At 40.6% G+C, this 20,292-nt stretch overlaps 1 protein-coding gene and 1 non-coding gene across 2 annotated transcripts in view; one reads left to right on the top strand and one right to left on the bottom strand.

The window, feature by feature from the left end:
- Window positions 1–989: 989 nt before the first annotated feature.
- LOC126413085 (lactase/phlorizin hydrolase-like) overlaps window positions 990–20,292 on the bottom strand; it is a 202,511-nt gene continuing 183,208 nt past the window's right edge. The window contains exons 20-22 of the mRNA XM_050082981.1: window positions 11,057–11,191; window positions 1,819–1,925; window positions 990–1,116 (exon numbers count right to left, since the gene is read on the bottom strand). Of these exons, the coding sequence (XP_049938938.1) occupies window positions 990–1,116; window positions 1,819–1,925; window positions 11,057–11,191 (369 nt within the window). The remainder of the gene's footprint in view (window positions 1,117–1,818; window positions 1,926–11,056; window positions 11,192–20,292) is intronic.
- Trnat-ugu (transfer RNA threonine (anticodon UGU)) lies at window positions 13,135–13,208 on the top strand. Its single transcript has one exon. It is a non-coding gene; the product is annotated as a tRNA-Thr (tRNA).

Genomic DNA, 20,292 nt, shown 5'->3' with positions numbered 1-20,292 from the left:
CCATGTCGAAGATTTTTGTCAAAGAAATTTGACGAATGTTTGATCTTATTTCCTTGTCAAAGAAATAGGATATTGTAATTACGGCTATAGACAATTCACTATTAGTTTGTGTTCGTAAAGATAAGATTTTGGCGCTTAATTCTGCCTCTGGTGTAAATTTCTGAAAATATATTTGTCACTAAGCTAAAAAAACTAAAAGTGCCATCTGTTGGTTTTCTGGTTTACTGCGCTGTGATGATTAAATCCGGAACTTGTAAGCTAAACAGACGATTTTAGATACCTTTTCCTTCCGTGATCTGGTTTGGATGATTACTCTTAGTTACGCTCGAGACACCTGTGTAAACTCTATGAAAATTTGTCATGAATTTTGGAGATCAGTGTATCCAGAGAAACAGACAAATACGACAGTTTTACATAAAATTTTAAACCAGTACATCTTTTTATTTCATCATTCAGTTTTGATTAAGTAAAGCCTGCATTTGGCCCAAGCTACACTCAATTTCCAGAATGAGATTTTCACTCTGCAGCGGAGTGTGCGCAGATATGAAACTTCCTGGCAGATTGAAACTGTGTGCCCGACCGAGACTCGAACTCGGGACCTTTGCCTTTCGCGGGCAAGTGCTCTACCAAGTTTGGAAGGTAGGAGACGAGATACTGGCAGAAGTAAAGCTGTGAGTACCGGACGTGAGTCGTGCTTCGGTAGCTCAGATGGTAGAGCACTTACACTCAATTTACCTGCAAAAATCCCATAAAAATTTGTTTCGAATTTTTTGCAGATTAGCTAGTTCAAACAGACAAACAGACATACGTGACAGTTTTACATTTTATTACAGGCATAGAATAACACATGCAATACAACAACAAAGAAAAGCAAACATTCCTTTTGTGTGAAGTTATTAGTTATCAGTGTAGTGGCAGTTAATTCCATTTTTATTTTTGGAGCATTATTACATACAATAAACTTAACAGCTTAAAGACATCGTTACGAATTAGTTAAAATATTCCATTGGTAGCTCATTGCTAGAGTATATTTGAGCTAGGGTCTGAACCGAGTCTTTAGCTGTCCTCGGTCGCGCATCATCATTGAAGTCCACGTAGTAGAGTCCAAATTTGGCCCTGAAACAAAATAAGAGACAAATAACTCTCAAAGATAATCAAATCTCGCCGTTCCCACGAAAGTAGACAAGAATCAAGTCAGTGAAGAAGTCTCAGAAACTGAGAGAAGGTGAATTTCTTCGCTAAGGTCGCCAAGATTCCCGATTACTGGTTTTGGTAAGCATCGTTGCTGTCTTAAGACCTCGATGAGAGGTTATTACGTGTCTCCTGTACCAGCTGTACAAACACTCTTTCTAAAACATTGCCAGGTATGTGAGGGACGAGATGAACGACGCATCGACAAGTCAGGATTAAAACAACAGTATACAGAATAGTTTTAAACCTGACTTGCCAGCGCACCCCTCCTCTCATCCCTCACATACCTGGAAAGATTTTAGAAATAGTATTTGTACATCTGGTATAGGAGACATGTAATAAACTTTTATCGGCGTCTGAAGTTGGTAATCATGCTTACCGAACCCGGTAATAGAGGATTATTTACAAGTGATCTTGGCTATGAAGTTCTCCTTCTTTCAGGTAATTAATACAGATTGCTCCTTACTACTCAAGATGAGTAAATTAAAGACTCAAAAAGTTTTGCCCTGTGTATTAAGAAGAAAGAGGAAGGAAAGCGTGTTGCATAACCACGTCATAAAACTGCAGTTTAACAGAATATCGATGGAAATGTCGGTGTAAGTATCGAAGCAGACAGGCAGAACTTACGTGTATCCCCATGACCACTCGAAATTGTCCATGAGGGTCCAGGCTGTGTAACCGAAGATATCGATGCCATCTTCGTTAATTGCCTTCAACATCTCCGCCATATAGCTCTGAAAGCAGTAGTGAGAAAATTCAACATATTTTCGTCGTTTTAAATGACATTTTTCCTTCTTAATGTAATACGACGTACTTTAAATTAATGAATATGAAGTTGAAAAGGAAAAAATAGTTGCGAAGAACTAAGAAAAGATTGCCATAAAGTTTTACGATCATAATTATACAGACAGTGGAGGAGTTCCTAGATAGTAGCGCACAGTATGTCATTCATAACAGAGAGTTATCTTCAAACACAAACAGGTTTACCCAAAGGGAGTATTGTAGGACCACTACTATTCACGATATATAGTGTATAGGTACAGATACTTCAGATATTTCTATTTGTACAGTCGTATTGCACCACTAGGTGGACTACACCTTTTAGCGTCCATGCATCCACCCTTCAACACCCGACCTGCTACCCATGAGAAAATAAACGTTAATGACTTGCACTTGCCAGATGTACTTGGAGGTACTAAACAACCAAAAAACATATAACCTGTAATTAGTAATATGCAAATGACGGAAGTGCTGATGTAATATTATTCGGTACACTATCCTCAGTCACAAATACAAAAATGTGCACTGATACCTTGTACATAAATGACCTAGAGGATAACGTCAGTACTCCCGCGAGGTATTTTGCAGATGAATACAGCCAAGACGAAAAGCTATAAAACTGTAGCGAAATGCAGTCAGACCTGAACAGGATCGACGCTTGATGCAGGGATTGGCAATTGACCCTCAATAATAACAATAATTAGACAGAAATACTCATTATTGTACAAAATACTTTATTCCGAGATTGTATACGACCGGTTCCGCAATATTACAATCGCATATTGAGGGAAAGATTACAATAGCGCGAAACCGCTAACTTGTTATCTTCGAATAGAGTTTTTTCAGTCATCCGTCTTGTGACAGGTTTAATTTGACTTCCTCTGCAGTTTTTACCCACTTCTGCTCCAATTTTAACCACAGAAGTTATTCCGTGATGTCTTAACACGTGAACTACCATCTTGTCACCTCTTCTTGTAAGTGTTTTCCATATATTTCTTTCCTGCCAAATCTGCCAAACTCCTCATTGCATACGTTATCAGTCCACCTAATGTTAAACATTCTTCCTTAGCACCACATCTTAAATGCTTCGATTTTCTTCTCTTCCGGTTTACCGACAGTCCATGTTTCACTACCATACAACGTTGCGCTCCAGACGCACATTCTGGTTTCAAACCAACAGATTGCTGTTGACAATGAATAATCCATCTACTTCGTGACCACCAATCCTGATATTAGGTTCTTCGGTCCTCTCATTTCTGCTGCTTCTCATTACTTTCCTCTTCTTTCGACTTAGTTTCAGTCCATATTTTGTACTCACTAGACCGTTCATTCCATTCAACAGAGCCTGTATTTCTTCTTCAATTTCAATGAGCACTACAATGTTATTAGCGAATATTATCATTGACATCTTTTCACCTTGGATTTAAAATCCACTGTTGAGTTTTTCCATTATTTCCTCATTGCTTCTTCGATGGATAGATTGAACAGAATGGGTGAATAACTACATAACTGTCTTCAGCCCTTTTTAATTCAAGCACTTCGTTCTTGGTCTTCCACTCTTATTGCTCTCTTTTGGTTCCTGTACATATACTATATTACTCACATTTTCCTATAACTTAACCCCATTTTTCTCATAATTTCGAATATCTTGCACCATTTGACTTTGTCGAACGCTTTTTGCAGCTCGACAAACCCCTTGAAAGTGTCTTCATTGTTCTTTAGTCTTGCTTCCATCATCATCATCTGTAACGTCAGAACTGCCCTTTGGTGCCCATACCTTTCCTGAAGCCAATCTAATAGCCCTCTGACACATCCGCTATATTCTTTCCAATTCTTCTGTACATCATCCTAGTCTGCAACTGGGTGTATAACTGTTGAGCTGATTGTACAACAGCTCTGGCATTTGTTAGCTCTTGTAATCTTCGGAATTGTGTGGATTATATTTTTCTGAAAATCAAATGATGTATCGCCAGACTAATGGATTGAACACACCAACGTGAATACTCATTTTATGTCCACTTCTCCCAGCGATTTTAGAAATTCTGATGAATGCTATACATCCGTTCTGCCTTATTTGATCTTAAGTCTTCCAGAGCTGTTCGAAATTCTGATTATTATACTGGATCCCCTACCTCTTCTATATCGACTCCTGTTTCTTCTTCTATCGTGTCCCCTTATAGACACCTTCAATGCACTCTTTCCACCTATCTGCTCTCTCCTCTGCTCTTAGAAGTGGAAATTCATTGCGCTCTTTAAGCTATCAGCCTTGCTTTTAATATGATCGAATGCCGTTTTGACTTTTCTGCATGTCGGATCAATCCTTCTGGCAATCATTTCTTTTTCGGCTTATTCACATTTTGCATGCACGCATTCTGCCTTAGTTTCTCTGCGCTTTCAATTTCTTTTATTCTTAAGTGGCTTGTATCACTGCATTCCTGAATTTCCCTGAGCGTATTAGTACTTCCTTCTTTCACTGATCAACTAAGTATTTCTCCTGTTATTCATTTTCCTTCTTTGTGCCTACGATTTTTTCCCAACTTCTGTGATTGCCATTTTTAGAGATGTCCATTTCTCTTCAAAGGATCTGCGCGCTGAGCTTTCCTTTGTGGAGTATCCATAGCCATAAAGAAATTCATGCGTACTTCTTCATTCCTTAGCTCTCCCGTATTCGACTTCTTTGCGCATTGATTCTTTCTGCCTAGTCTCTTGAACTTCAGTCTACGCTTCATCAATACTAAATTGTGGTAAGAGTCTACATCCGCGCCTGGGTACTACTCACAAGCCAGTATCTGATTTCGGAATTTCTGCTTGACCATGATGTAATGTAATGAAATCTTCGAGTACCTTCTATACTTTTCCGAGTATACATCATCCTCTTGTGATTACTGAACATAGTATTTGTTGTTAGCAGCTGAAATTTATTGCAGAACTGAATTAGTCTTTCTCCTCTATCATTCCTAGTAGCAAACTCATATTCTCCTCTAACCCTTTCATATACTTCTTCCCCTAAAACTACATTACGACCCCCATGACTGTTACTTTTTCATCTTCCTTTACGTACTGAATTAAACGTTCAATAACCTCATATATTTTATCTGTTCATCTTTAGCCTGCGACGTCGGATTGTATACCTCAACTATCATTGTCGGTGTTTCTTTGTTGTCGATTCTGATGAGAACAACTCTAGCACTTAACTCGCCACAGGAAATCTTTCTCTGCCCTGCCTTTCTATTCATAACGCTTCCTGCTCCGTTATACCATCTGTTGACATTATGCTATACTCGCATGACTAGAAGTCCTTGTCTTCTTTAAATTTGACTTCAGTGAACCCCCACTATATCTAGACTGGGCGTTAGTATTTTCAGTTTTATAACTCCCCTACCGCGTTCAAACTTCTGACATTTCACCCGCAGACTCGTAGAACGTTATCCTTTCGTTGGTTGTCCAGTGTCTTCCTGATGGTCGCCTCCCCCTCGGCAGTCCCCTCCCGGATACCCGAAGGGGAGCTCGTCCGGAATTTTTTGCCAATAGATAGATCATCTCAAAAGTTTTTCACTTACAGGCCACATGTCCTGTGGATACACGTTATAGGCCTTTAACGCAGTGGTTTCCATTCCCTTCTGCATGTCGTTGATCATTACTGATTCTTCCGCCTTTAGGGGCAGTTTCCCACCCATAGGGCAAGAGAGTCGCCTGAACCTCTATTCGCTCGTCCACCCTCCTTGACAACACCGTTAGATGAATCAGGATGACTTCCTATGCCGGAAGTCTTCGGCCGCCACTGCAGAAGATTTTTATTCAAACTTTAAGCTGTGGTCGGTAGCGAACCGGGGACCGAGACCATTTTGTTTACTAATGAAAGACGCTTCCCCTAGCCCAGTGGTTCCCAATAGGTGGTCCGCGGACACAGAGGGATCCGCAAGATGCTTTAAGAATAAAAATATATATTAAATATATTTCGTATGATAACAGATTTTTCGTTTTGGCCGCTTCCTGCATGAGCACAGCTTTAGCGAACACCAACTTCTGCGTCTAGCTTCTTCCTAGAGTGTAAAGAGACCGGGAGTGAGCATGAGCAACTTCTTATTCATACGGAAGTAAGATGGCTTTCTCGAGGTAGGGTCTTGTCAAGATTTTTTGAACTTAGAGACGAGGTTTGTGTCTTCCTTCTTGACCCAAAGTACGCGGATTTTCTGATGAACTTCTCTTGGCTTTGCTCAGTTGCGTTCTTAGCTGATGTGTTTGAACACTTGAATATGTTATACTTGAGTTTGGAAGGAAAAAGTGTAGACATGTTCAAAGTTGAGGATAAGATTAGTGCTATGGTCAAAAAGTGTCAGATCTGGGCGTCAAGGATAGAAAATCACTAACTAACTCTTCTATTTTAAAACAATCCTTGGCGTCATCAGAGGAGAATTTGCCAGACCAGTCAAGATCATTTTAGCCGAGCATCTACGCAGCCTAGCCACCAATTTTAGATAGTATTTCCCTGAACCTGACCCTGACGACAGATGGATTCGGAATCCCTTCAGCTGTGAAGAAATAGACAAAATCCAACGCCTCACTGAATATGAGCAAGATCAACCTGTGGATCTGTCCAGATGTGGTACGATGATAAACATTTTCATCGGTGATAAAATTACAGACTTCTGGGCATCGGCACGGAAGGACTACAAGAAACTTGGAGATAAGGCGATGAAAAATATCCTTCCATTTGCTACCACATATCGGTGTCAGCAAGTAGTTTCTTCCACGTGTTTCATGAAAAACAAACACAGGAATCGGCTCGACATGCGGTCAGATTTCAGAGTGAAAGTTTCAAGTTTGGAACCTATTATTTCAGAAATAATGAACTCAAAGGTCAGATTGAACTCATCTCATTAAGAATTGAAAATAAATACTAACTGTATAATGATGGAGTACTCTGTTGTAACTGTATTTTTTCAAATAAATAATACCTTGTATGAAATTAGTGTTTTCTTATATTTCACACATGTCTACTCAATGCAATCTCAAGTGTAGAACACTTGAAAGACCAATACCCTCAGTTTAAATTTTTGCCTGTCATTTTCAGTTCATACTCAATTTTTATTTTTTAAGGAGTTTGTTATACTAAATACCCAGATTTGAAGAGAAAGATTTTGAGCAATGATCAGAAATTTAACAAAAACAATGATGTCTAAATGGTTCAAATGGCTCTGAGCTCTATGGGACTTAAATTCTGAGGTCATCAGTCCCCTAGAACTTACAACTACTTAAACCTAACTAACCTAAGGACATCACACACATCCTTGCCCGAGGCAGGATTCGAACCTGCGGCCGTAGCGGTCGAATGATGGCTAAATTGGAAATGTTTTAAGCTCAATACTTTTTCTATAATGAATATGTCAATGTTTTTTCTAAGTACCAAATATAGAAAACGTAAAAAAAGACTCTTAATTTGGCTTTTTAGGTACTTGATACTGTGATATGACAAGGTACCAATCATGCTCGATGAGGGGGCCCTAGCCCATGGTTGCAAACTTATAAACAGCTAATATGGCTTCGAGAAGTTTTTTAGAAGATTTTTAACAAAATGTTTAAAAGAACTTTTTAATAATATCATGTAGTTACAGCATGGTATAATAATCACTGGAAATGCATAAGGAGCGAGTTCTAGTGGAACGATAACATAAAATTAATAGCAGGTTATGTACATGGTTGACTGAGTTTCATTGGAAGAATCCGCAGTGTTGTCCACTCAGAAACAAAGTAGATTTTTTTTTTATCTCAGACTAGCTTATTAAACACTGTTGTAATTTCAGACCTGCTTGCCGTCGTTTTCTGAACACATTAACTCGTGACTGCCTACGTGAGTGCCATCATACATCAATCATACCTCATTATAGAAGACTTAAGCTGTATTTGCTGTGGATAGGGAATTGTGTGGACTACCATTTTGCACTGAAATAAAATGTTGTTTGAGAGATAGCCCTTATATCGTATATGTAAGGTCTACAAGGTGATGGTGTAGAGAACGGCAGTTGACCTTTAACATAAAGAAATGTAATATTTTCCACATACGTATTTGAATATTAACAGTCACATCAATCTAAATGTATAAGATGCGTATTACAAACTGTAAGTCATTCACAGTATCCAACGGAAGTATGATTAAAGTTCTCCACCTGTCGGCAGGTCCCTTAGCCCATAGGACGGATGCGGATTATCCAAAGCTGAGCAGCGCGATTTGTCACTGGTTCGTGTAGGAGGGATGCGAGAGAGATACAAAGAGACGGACAGAGGGAGTGAGAGAGTTATCTATTTGCTCATCTGATTCCAGTGGCGGGCGCTACGAGAAATGCTGTACAGGATGTGCTCAAAGTTTTTCCAAAATCAAAAAAAAATTTCCTGAGGAAGTATGTTGGATGCAGGTATGCTGTTTGTTGAAACAGCTAGCTTAAAGCATACAGTTTCTTTTTGTCTTTTTGGATACACTTTCACGTGTGATCCAACGATTGGCCGTAGAACGTATAGGGTGCTCAGTTTCTCTACATGTCTCTGCCTACACCTCTTCCGACACCGCCGTTAGAACATCGCTTATTCGTACCCTAAGAGTTTATGCAACAAAAACTGGTGAATCGAACGCCTTATGTTTAAGAAAAAATACAAAAGAAGTCAAGATGAGTTATGTCTGCTGAAACTGGTGGCCATGATGTTCGACCGTCTCCAGTGATCCTTCGGTTTGGAAAGGTTTCATCCAAGAAATGGCGAAAAATTTACATCCGGTGTGCACGGTCGTGTTGAAATACTACCCATTTTTGGAAGAGACAGTCCGCAGCTCGTGGTCGTGCGGTAGCGTTCTCGCTTCCCACGCCCGGGTTCCTGGGTTCGATTCCCGGCGGGGTCAGGAATTTTCTCTGCCTCGTGATGACTGGGTGATGTGTGATGTCCTTAGTTTAGTTAGGTTTAAGTAGTTCTAAATTCTAGGGGACTGATGACCATAGATGTTAAGTCCCATAGTGCTCAGAGCCATTTGCAAGAGATAAAGAAATTAGATGCATTCAGAATACATGCAGAGGTAAATCCACAAAAAATTGGTGAGTTAGGTAACCAACAAACCGTGCCGCTGTATCTAGCATAGTTACATAAATATAAATTTCTGTAATCAGGGAAAGTCTTTATGCTCCTTCCGGTGCACCACAATGAGGTTTACTCTTGAAATTGCGAAAGTGTGCATGCTAGCTGCACATCTCAAACTATTTGACTATCTTTGTTCCCGTAGTGCATGATGGACTTCCATACAGTAGAAATTTTATTCATGGCTGTCAGTCAGCAGCCGGAAACCACGTTTTAAGAACAGAAATATTCTGTTGTCAGATGCACAAATTTTTTATTAAATTAACTTCTTGACCAATTTCGGCACATTAATTTGCCATCCTCAGAAGATATTACAATTAAGCTTACATCGGAAAGAAATTGTCAAGCAAATTCTGGAAGATGGTGTCCTTCGTTAAATAATATGTGATATGTTAGTGTCGGTTGCGCGTGTTCTCACATTTTCAAAAGTACTCATACTTTCTTTAAGTACAGAACAAAACGAAAAATTAAATATATTGGGAAAGCAGTTCAAAGAAGAGGGCATCATACGTTATCTATAGCCTCAGCGAATTTCGAGTACATCATTACTGTTACTCCCAGCTTCAGTTTGCAACATTCTTGGTGGGTGATTCTTCCTAAAGATCCTCCTATGCTTCTTCCTAGTTTATGTGACGTCGCGGTTACGCCTTTCAGCCAGTATATTATTCTGGTGTAATGTGCAGATATCTCGTCATATCTCCAGCATTTTTACAAGTATCCCCCCTCCCCCAGCGATTCTGAGAAATGTGTTAACTACTACTAGCAGAAATTTACACCGAACCTCACTGAGTCTTTCTCATTTCCCACAGTTGTTGCCGACACCGTATTATTCCACAGCGCTGTTATCTGCTACTTCACCTATTACAGTGTTCAAGCCTCCGATTATTAGATTTTCGTATCCATTTAAGTGATGAGATACGGTATCAGTTCCTTCATACACACTCTATATGTAGCAGTCTTCTGTTTGTGACTATGCATGTATATCTGTACTACTGTTGTTGGTTTTGGTGTGGATTCGATACTGATCAGGAAAATCCTCGATGAAATTTGTGGCCGGCCGTGGTGTCCGAGCTAGGCGCTACAGTCTGGAACCGCGCGACCGCTACGGTCGCAGGTTCGAATCCTGCCTCGGGCATGGATGTGTGTGATATCCTTAGGTTAGTTAGGTTTAATTAGTTCTAAGTTCTAGGGGACTGATGGCCTCAGAAGTCAAGTCCCATAGTGCTCAGAGCCATTTGAACCATTTGATGAAATTTGTACACTCCTCGTTCAACTTGTTATTTACTGTATACCGAATCCTCCTCCCATAGTAAAATTTTTGAACTGGTTTATTAACCTGTGATGGTATGTCTTTCCATTCTTACCATTTCACTTTACTGTCTGCAAATAGATATGAAATCTATGTTAGTATATCCTTACTACATTTAGACTTTGTAAATTTCGCTCCCACTCTCGTTGAACCACACCCTATTTTGATTTTTATTCTTTTAGTAGGCACTTCTTCCTTTGAAATTCCCTGTGGGAGATAAGAATAGTGAACGGGGCTTTACAATGGACTCGATTGCCACTGGAGAGGCCATCGCGTTACTTTTTAAATTATAGACATGATTTCCGGTGGTTACAACTGATGTATCCTTAACTGAGTGCCTCCTTATGAAACTGATTCTGACTATTTCGTTTTTGTAGGCAGTTTTATAATCCACGACCCCCAGAATCGCCTTCTGATCCTCCGCCCTCTTTGACAATGCCGTTCACAGAACGACGATGGCTGCTTTTACTCTACCATGGTTGAAGATTTTTATTTATAATGTAAGCAGTAGCTGTGTTCGAACCCGACACACAGGACCTGTGGATTAGTAGTCGAAGATACCATCCCTATATGACGATGAAAGTATTATAATAAAAACGGTCTGTGAGGATAAGTTACAGAACGGAAGAAAATATTTTGAATCGAGCAATAACTTACGGTAATATAGTTGGTACGGTTCACATCGTTCCACTCGCCATTGTCTGAATATCCATTCTCCGTAACAAATATGGGATATCCTGGGTATTCATTAGCAATCCAGTTGAGAAGCTTACGGAATCCCCAGGGAGCCACCTGTTCAAGGAAAAACAGGAGAAATTTTTGCTAAAGTAAATTTATTACATTACTTAAGATACAGAAAATCAATAATCTTACAATGAAACCCAAAAGACATCTAAGTAGGCTCTCATATATTGTTCACCAAGTGAAACACAAACAGATGGAGGTAACTAGAACCAAATTTTACTGGCGTCTCAGGAAAAACAAAAAGTAAGTTCTTTTTTACTTGCATTAGGTCACAACTAAATAAGTATCAAGCAACGTACTGTAAATAGCTAAAACTATTCAATACTCACCCCGTGACAATAAATCCGCGTAGTCTATGGAGCGTCTAGATTTTAATGTCGTTTACATTCTTTATATGGCATTTGAACAGGGCGTAAGGGATTGTAGTGAAGGATAGGCGATTGCAAACTGAAACGAGCGGCATTATCCTATTAATCTAAGCAGTCCAATTTAGCGTTCCATTAACATGCAATCATCGCAGAGTGTGTCTGTTAACTTCCTCTAAAGCTTGGTAATATATAACCCGTTGGTGGCACATATTTCAGTTACGAACTTTTCCTTATTATGACGTCTGCTGAAGGGAATTGTACCACTGGTGCAGTTGACCTTATGTACACTATCCTAGGTTTATTAGATATTAATTTTCATCAGAAGGAATTACCGCCAGTTCACGGCTTTGAACATTTCGTGAGAATAAGGAAAACTTTGTAACGTACTCACTTCACTTACGTGTAGAACTATTTTCCTTAAGCCAATAATTTTATTAATGGAAGCCCTAATAGATTTTATTTCAGTTCATTACAACGACGTAAATTAATGTACCTAATTTCTTTACAAATAGCAACAATGCTCTAAAGGAGGAATCATCCCTCACGCTATAAATAATGTATGCTGGAGAGAATGCCTGCCACAAATACCACTCTGGTCTGTAAATGAGTAAACATTTGGAGTGTAAAATGTTATGATCTGATGACTACGGCCTCGTGTCTGAACTTCGTTGTATCACGCACCATAAATTTCTATTTCTGCAATATTTTTGTAATGAACGCTGAAGAAAGCACCTCAGCAGGCATCTAAAACGCAGACTCATATTTCTGGATGAACGCTGTAATGTTTATTGAGGAGTCATCTTGGTTACACGACTAACTTCCACAGAAATAGCCATTTTCGAGTATTTAAGCAGAGAAGTGCCATAGTCATAAAATGGTACCTAAATTACAATGCATACTACCATTAGCGATGGTTATAGCACAAGTGCTGTTCCTCGTTATAGGTCACAAACGATGCACTTTAGACTAACTCTCGCACCCAACTATACGCTGGAACTGAATGACAGACTGTTGCTGATTCTTGACGAATCATCTAACAAATAAATACACTTACACTGTCTCAGAACTTAATGAAAATATTTCTAATCTCCCATTTCGACTACGATTTTCGGGATGTTTCCTTTGATCATGAAGTAAATGCTGGAACAGAACTTTAGCTTCCAAACATTCTTATTTGGGATTCCTTCTGCCCCCAGTTACAGCCCGTTGGGATATATGGTTGAAAAGATGAAGTCCTACAACACCCCGGCTTGCGGTTATGAGTTGAGAATAAGAGATGTAAACAAAATAAATGCATATATACTAAGATGGTATCTGTTCTTTCGGACATGTCCGAAGGAACAGATAATTATAATGAAATTACAATGAAATTACAATGTCCGAAAGAACAGCTACCATGTTAGTATATATATAGTTAAGGCTCACAGGCCACTTGACCATCTTCTTCCTCTGTGCTAATGCACAAACAGTGCCCGAACACTTACGGAAATCGGCAACGCGCTGCGAGTAATGAGTATAATAGGCGGGGGCACTACGAATGTAGTGCGGGACAATACGTTGAGAATGTGGGTTTCGCAGGAGGCGTGCCAGAGATAAATCCCTGCAGTGGCGCTATCTTCTGTGTCCTCGGTGGCTCAGATGGATAGAGCGTCTGCCATGTAAGCAGAAGATCCCGGGTTCGAGTCCCGGTCGGGGCACACATTTTTGTCTGTCCCCGTCGACGTATGTCAATGCCTGTAAGCACATGAGGGTGTTCATTTCATTGTAATTTCAAAAGAAATACGTTGATGACATCAGACTGTTTGATTCAAGTACAGAACAAATTTCAACAGCGAGTGTAACAACTTAATTAGGCAAATTTAAAGAAAGTCCTAAAATCAGTTATATTAAGAGTACAATAACTTATAGCGACCATATAGAAAGGGAAATTGCACAAATTAATAATGAATTCAAGGAACAAAGTTGAGTTCCATCTCACTCCCCCTCTCTGTCACGCGGGGGCCCGCCATCCGGTGCAAGTTTCTTCAGGTGAAGCCACTGAGGCGACTTGTGTGTCGCCGATGATGAGCACAATACCACACCCGGTCGCTGATTGGAGAATATCCCCAATCCTGCTAGGAATCGAACCCAGGCCGCTTCGGTTGGCATTAAACCTGGATTTTCCCGCATATAACGAGGAAAACGAAACGTTCCATAGTTCTCCGCGATGCCGTGGTGTCGCGCGAAGTCTCAAGCTCATCTGCAATTCCATGCAATACATACGCTCCTAGCGATTTGCTGAGAGAGATATTCACCATGTGACGTTTTTCACCGTTTGTTACGAAGGAAATTTTTATGAATGAGCCCGATTCAGTGTTGAGTACCGCTACACTCACAAAACGGTCATCATAATACTCGTTAGCCACGATGCGTGCGATTGTCACTACTCCAGCTCCAATGATACAGGGTGACAGTTATTGAACTACATGAAATAAAATCGTCGTAACATCTGAACGGTTTATATTAGGGCGTACAAACTGCATGGTTGGCCGCGGGGCACGATGGCAATTAGTATCCGCTGTATGGTTTGGGTTAGGGACGAATCCCACCTTCATTTGGTTTTGTTCGTGAAGAATCAAAACTGGGGTATTTGGAGGACTGAGAATCCGCATTTCGCGATAGAGACGTCTCACGGTGACTTCCGAAAGGTACGTGAAGGTTGTGGAAGATGATTTAATCCCCATTGTCCAAAGTGACCCATATTTCGACAAGATGTGGTTCATGCAAGACGGATCTCGACCCGTTCGAAGTAGGATTGTGTTTTGATGTCCTGGAGGAGCACTTTGGGGACCGCATACTGGCTCTGGGGGACCCAGAGGCCAATGGCGTGGGCCTCGATTGGCCGTTATACTCTCCGGATCTGAACACATGCGACTCCTTTTTGCGGGGCTATATTAAAGACAAGGTGTACAGCAATAACGGTTTGTATTATGGTGTTCCAACTGCATGGTTGGCCGCGGGGCATGATGGCAATTGGTGAGCGCTGTATGGTTTGGTTCATTTCTGAGGTGAAAACAGCCATTCAGGAAGTGATCGACAGCACAGCTGTTCCGACACTCCAGCGGGCCATGCAGAACTTCGCTATTCGTCTGCGCCACATCATCGCCAATCATGACAGGCATGTCGAACATGTCATAACCTAAATCCGAAAATCAGTAGTGACGTTTACATGTTGAATAAAGTGTGTGCATGCCTTAGTTTGTAAATAATTTACGTTTTTTTCACATAGTCAATAATTGTCACCCTGTAAGTGCCCTGTACCAATACAACCGTATTCGGAAATATTCCGAGGGTATATCAATGGACTGGTAAACGTAAACAGCTAACAGTTAATACATCACTTCCCTGCTATTCCCCTGGGATTCTACGCAAAGCAAATCAGTGTAACAGTTGATTGAAATGTAGGTTTACAGCAATTCCAGAATCAGTTTTCCACCCATAAGGACGCAGTTTATTAATTTTATTCAGCCCACTTCAGATTCGTCTCTTCCCAATAAATACCTACTGCGATCTACTATATCCGCGACTTAATACGTGGTCACAATACTGACATAAAAAAGAGTAAACCTGATCAGAATTACACGCTTCTGCACCATAATGCACATAAGATCTTTTCAGTGTGGAAGTTTCGACCAAAGTGAATCACAAACTTTTGACTTAAGAAGGCTACACGAAAATATATACTCTGTAAGCCCCTGTACAGTAAGTAGCAGAATGCTCTTCGCAACACTATGAACTAAACAGACGAGTCGCGAGTTCGCACGTTTGGAAATGACGCAATATTTTGAGGGTACCGACGCTCCGATGCATTTGCAGACTATGGAAGGTGTAGTTCAGTCCGGAGGTAGTTCTGTGAAGTTTTGGGGTTTTGTGCGTACGATGACTTGTGTTCAGTCATTTAGGTTACAGCGCCACGAACCAGGATGTTTGTTTCAACGTTCTCCGTGGCAAAGTATTTCTCTAGCTTTTGCTATTGATGATGAATAGTCTTCCAAGATGACAACAGCCGAAATCAAATGCCTGCATCCAGAAGTTCCTGGTTTGAGGAACTCCCAAGAACGCTATGGCACTGCAACTGTCCCATTAAACCACTCGATCATAATATGTTCGAGAATGTATGGAAATATATGTAACAGGGGATAGCAAGTAACAGTCAACATATCACAGTCTGGTACCTAATGATCAATGAGTTTTGCGTACAAGGTGGGCAGCAATCTGCGGCTATTTGCTGATGACGTTGTGTTGTACGGTAAGGTGTCTACGTTGAATGACTGTAGGAAGATGTACAAGACGTCGTAGACAAAATTTATAGGTGGTGTGATGATTGGCAGCTAGCTCTAATATGGAAAAATTTAAGTTAATGCAGATGAGAAGGAAGAACAAACCTATAGTATTCGGATACAGCATCATTAGTGCCTTGCTTGACCCAGTGGAGTCCTCTAAGTATCTGAGAGTAACGTTGCAGAGCCATATGAAATGTAACGAGCATGTGAGGACTTTGAATGGGAGAAATTTAGGAAAGTGAGGTTCACCAGTAAGGGCCGGCCGGGGTGGCCGAGCGGTTCTAGGCGCTACAGTCTGGAACCGCGCGAGAGCTACGGTCGCAGGTTCGAATCCTGCGTCGGGCATGGATGAGTGTGATGTCCTTAGGTCAGTTAGGTTTAAGTAGTTCTAAGTTCTAGGGAACTGATGACCTTAGAATTTAAGTCCCATAGTGCTCAGAGCCATTTGAACCATTTCGCCAGTAAGGGAAACCACACATAGGACAGTGGCGTGGCCCATTCTTGAGTACTGCTCGAGTAGTTGGGATCCGTACTAGGTCGAACTGAAGAAAGACATCGAAGCAATTCAGAGGCGGGCTGCTACGATTGATGTCGGTTGTTTCGAACAACACGTAAATATTACGGAGATGCTTCAGGAACTCAAATGGAGGGGAGAAGACATTCTTTTCAAGAAACATTACTGAAAACATTTAGAGAACCCGCATTTAAAGTTGACTGCCGAACGATTGTACTGCCTCCAACATACATTGCGGGTAAGCACCACCAAGATAAGATACGAGAAGTTACGGCTCTTGTGGAGGCATATGGACAATCACTTTTCCCTGGCTTTATTTAAGAGTGGAACAGGAAAGGAAATGACTTGTAGTGTATCAGGTACCCTTCGCTACGCAATGTACGGTGGCTTGCGGAGTATCCATGTAGATGCAGAGTGGCTTCAACTAGATGTAGCATGCTTCAAGGAACTTGTTGACTCTCTTGATATCCCAATTTAGGACTCTATAAAGGCTAGGATGTTACATAGTCTTAGTGTGGTGCTCCTGGAAATAACTAATTTCCCTCCAGTGTTCTTAGATTCTCTTTCTTACAAACTTATTTCTCCTTGACAGTTTAGGTCTTGTAATACAGCTACCCCACAAGTGCTTGAAAGTAGCTCGATATTCTAGTAACTGACATGTCACTGTCATCAAAATTAGCCACCCTTGGAACTGTTCATTGCAGTCTACTGGTGATTCATAGTTAACCACCAAATCTCCATTTGTAACTGTTGAACATCTTTTACATCGTTTCCTCAGCTATTAGTCTTGTATGTTACCATCGTTGGTGGTTCATAGACAACACAGGTGCTCAAAGTATGTGTAAGGTACAAATTATTTTATAGGCTGACATTACAAGGACTTGAATATTTCGGAGATAATTATTTTAAGAAAACAAGTTCCTAATGAAGCACGAGGAAGAGCACTAGAACAGTTATTATGATGAGCTATCAAGCTAATGCAGTAATGAGAGCACGAGGTCACTTCACTCCTTAAATATTCCGAAAATAAATGACAGTGACCTGAAACACAATACCTTAATAAATTTTTTGTGTCATCAGTTTTCTAGCTGGTTCGATGGGGCCCGCCACGATTTCCACTCCTGGGCCACGTCTTCATCTGAGAGTGGCAGTTGTACTCAGCGTCACTATATATTTGTTGGGGATATAACAAATATATGTCTTCCTTTACTGTTTTGTTTTTTATGGCTTCCTCTTGTTCCGTGACTGCTGTTCTGTCATTCTTTCCTTTCTCTTTGTTATAGTTTTCCACATATTCCTCCCACTGATGATTCTGCGTAGAGCCATTTGAGTTCTTATCCTCTCAGACCAGTTCACTTTCAGCACCCTTCGTAACATCACTTCACTAACACTTTAATTCTCTTTTTTTTCGTTTTTCCCTCAGTGCAATATTCACTTTCATGCAATGTTGTGCAATAGACATAGATCCTCAGAAATGTCTTCCTCAGATGAAAGCCACTGCTCGATACTAGTCTTCTTTCAACGAAGAATGTTTTGTTTGCCTTGCCAATCTGCTTCTTAATTCATCCGTGCAGAATTTTTTAACATCAGTTACATGCTTCCCAGGTTTGATGTTAGGTTTACACATAATTGATTTTCTTACCCACCATTACATTTTTCTTTCTTTCGTTTACTCTCAATTTATTTTCTGGACTCAAGTGCCCGTTCACACTGTTCAACAAGTCTTTTAACTACCACTCACTAAGGATAATGTCGTTATGCATCTTATGATTAGTATCGTGTCACATTGAACTTTAATTCCACTCCTTAATCTTCCTTTTATTTCCATCATTGCTTCCCCGATGTACAGGTTGTAGGGAAGAATGCATGCGTGCATTACCAATTTTTAATCTGGATACTTGCCTTTGGTCGTCCATTTTGATTGTTACCTACTCCTGCATGTATTATCCGCTTTCGCCTTTAGCTTATATCCATTTTTCTGAAAATCGTTATACTTTCTCAAACTGTTTTTATTTTGCAGACAAATCCCATCAGAGTCTCTGGACTCTTCTTGAGCCTTACTCCCATTATCAAGCATGTCAGAACTGCTTCATCTGTGCCTTTAAATCACCAAAGAAAGGATAACGTTCTACGAGTCGGGGCGTGGAATGTCAGAAGCTTGAATGCGGTAGGGTAGCTAGAAAATCTGAAAAGTGAAATGCAGAGACTCGATTTAGGTATAGCAGGGGTCAATGAAGTGAAATACAAGAATTTTTGGTCAGATGAGTATAGGATTATATCAACAACATAAGAAAAAATGGTTCAAATGGCCCTGAGCACTATGGGCCTCAACTTCTCAGGTCATCAGTCCCCTTGAACTTAGAACTACTTAAACCTAACTAACCTAAGGACATCACACACATCCATGCCCGAGGCAGGAGTCGAACCTGCGACCGTAGCAGTCCCGCGGCTCCGGACTGCAGCGCCTAGAACCGCAACACCACCGCGGCCGGCTCCATCACAATTTCTAAAATCATTAGGGAAAGTGAGTACAAAAGGACTATTCACGTTGGTGTGTAGAATGTATAGGGGTGGCAATGTAACGTCTGACTTTCGGAAAAATATCATCCACAGAATTCCGAAGACTGCAAGAGCAGACAAGTGCGACAATTAACGCACAGTCAGATTAACAACTCATGCATCCAAGTTGCTGACAAGAATAATACACAGAAGAATGGAAAAGAAAATTAAGGATGTGTTAGATGATCCGTTTGGCTTAGGAAAGGTAAAGGCACCAGAGAGGCAATTCTGACGTTGCGGCTGATAATAGAAGAAAGACTAAAAAAAATCAAGACACGTTCATAGGATTTGTCGAGCTGGAAAAAGCGTTCGACAATGTAAAATGGTGCAAGATATTCGAATTTCTGAGAAAAGTAGTGCTAAGCTATTGGGAGAGACGGGTAATATACGATATGTGCAAGAACCAAGAGGGAATAATGAGAGTGGACGACCAAGAACGAAATGCTCGGATTAAGAAGGGTGTAAGACAGGGATGTTCAATCTGTACATCGAAGAATCAGTGATGGAAATAAGGGAAAGGCTCAGGAGTGGAATTAAAATCCAAGGAGAAAGCATGTCGATGATACGATTCGCTGATGACATTGCTATCCTGAGTGGAAGTGAAGAACAGTTATATGACTTGCTGAATGGAATGAACAGTCTAATGAGTACAGAATATGGACTGAAAGTAAATCGAAGAAAGACGAAAGTAATGAGAAGTAGTAGAAATGAGAACAGCGAGAATACATCAGGATTGATGGTCACGAATTAGATGAAATTAAGGAATTCTGCTACCTCGGCAACAAAATAAGGAATGACGGACGGAGGAAGAAGGACATCAAAAACAGACCAGTACTGGCAAAAAGGGCTTTCCTGGCCAAGAGAAGTGTAATAGTATCAAACATTTGCCTTAATTTGAGGAAGAAATTTCTGAGAATATACGCACAGCATTGTGTTCTAGTGAAAGATGGACTGTGGAAAAATCGGAACAGAAGAGAACCGAAGGATTTGAGATGTGAAGCTACAAACGAAAGTTGAAAATTAGGTGGATTGATAAGGTAAGGAACTAGGAGGTTCTGTGCAGGATCGGAGAGGAAAGGAGTATGTGGAAAACACTGACAAGGAGAAGGAACAGGATGATAGGACATCTGTTAAGACATCAGGGACTAACTTCCATGGTATTTGAGGGAGCTGTAGAAGGCAAAAACTGTAGAGGAAGATAGAGACTGGAATACATCCAGCAGATAATCGAGGACGTAGGTTGCTAGTCTGAGATGAAGTGGTTGGCACAAGAGAGAAGTTCGTGGCGGGCCCCATCAAAACAGTCAGAAGACTGATGACTCAAGAAATAAGTAAATAAAATAAAGAGCCGTAACAGCTATTAAATGATCCTGTATTGACGACCTG

The sequence above is a fragment of the Schistocerca serialis genome, chromosome 7 (assembly GCF_023864345.2).
Source record: "Schistocerca serialis cubense isolate TAMUIC-IGC-003099 chromosome 7, iqSchSeri2.2, whole genome shotgun sequence".
In the NCBI taxonomy this organism is placed as follows: Eukaryota; Metazoa; Arthropoda; class Insecta; order Orthoptera; family Acrididae; genus Schistocerca; species Schistocerca serialis.
This window is presented reverse-complemented; position numbering and strand designations above follow the sequence as displayed.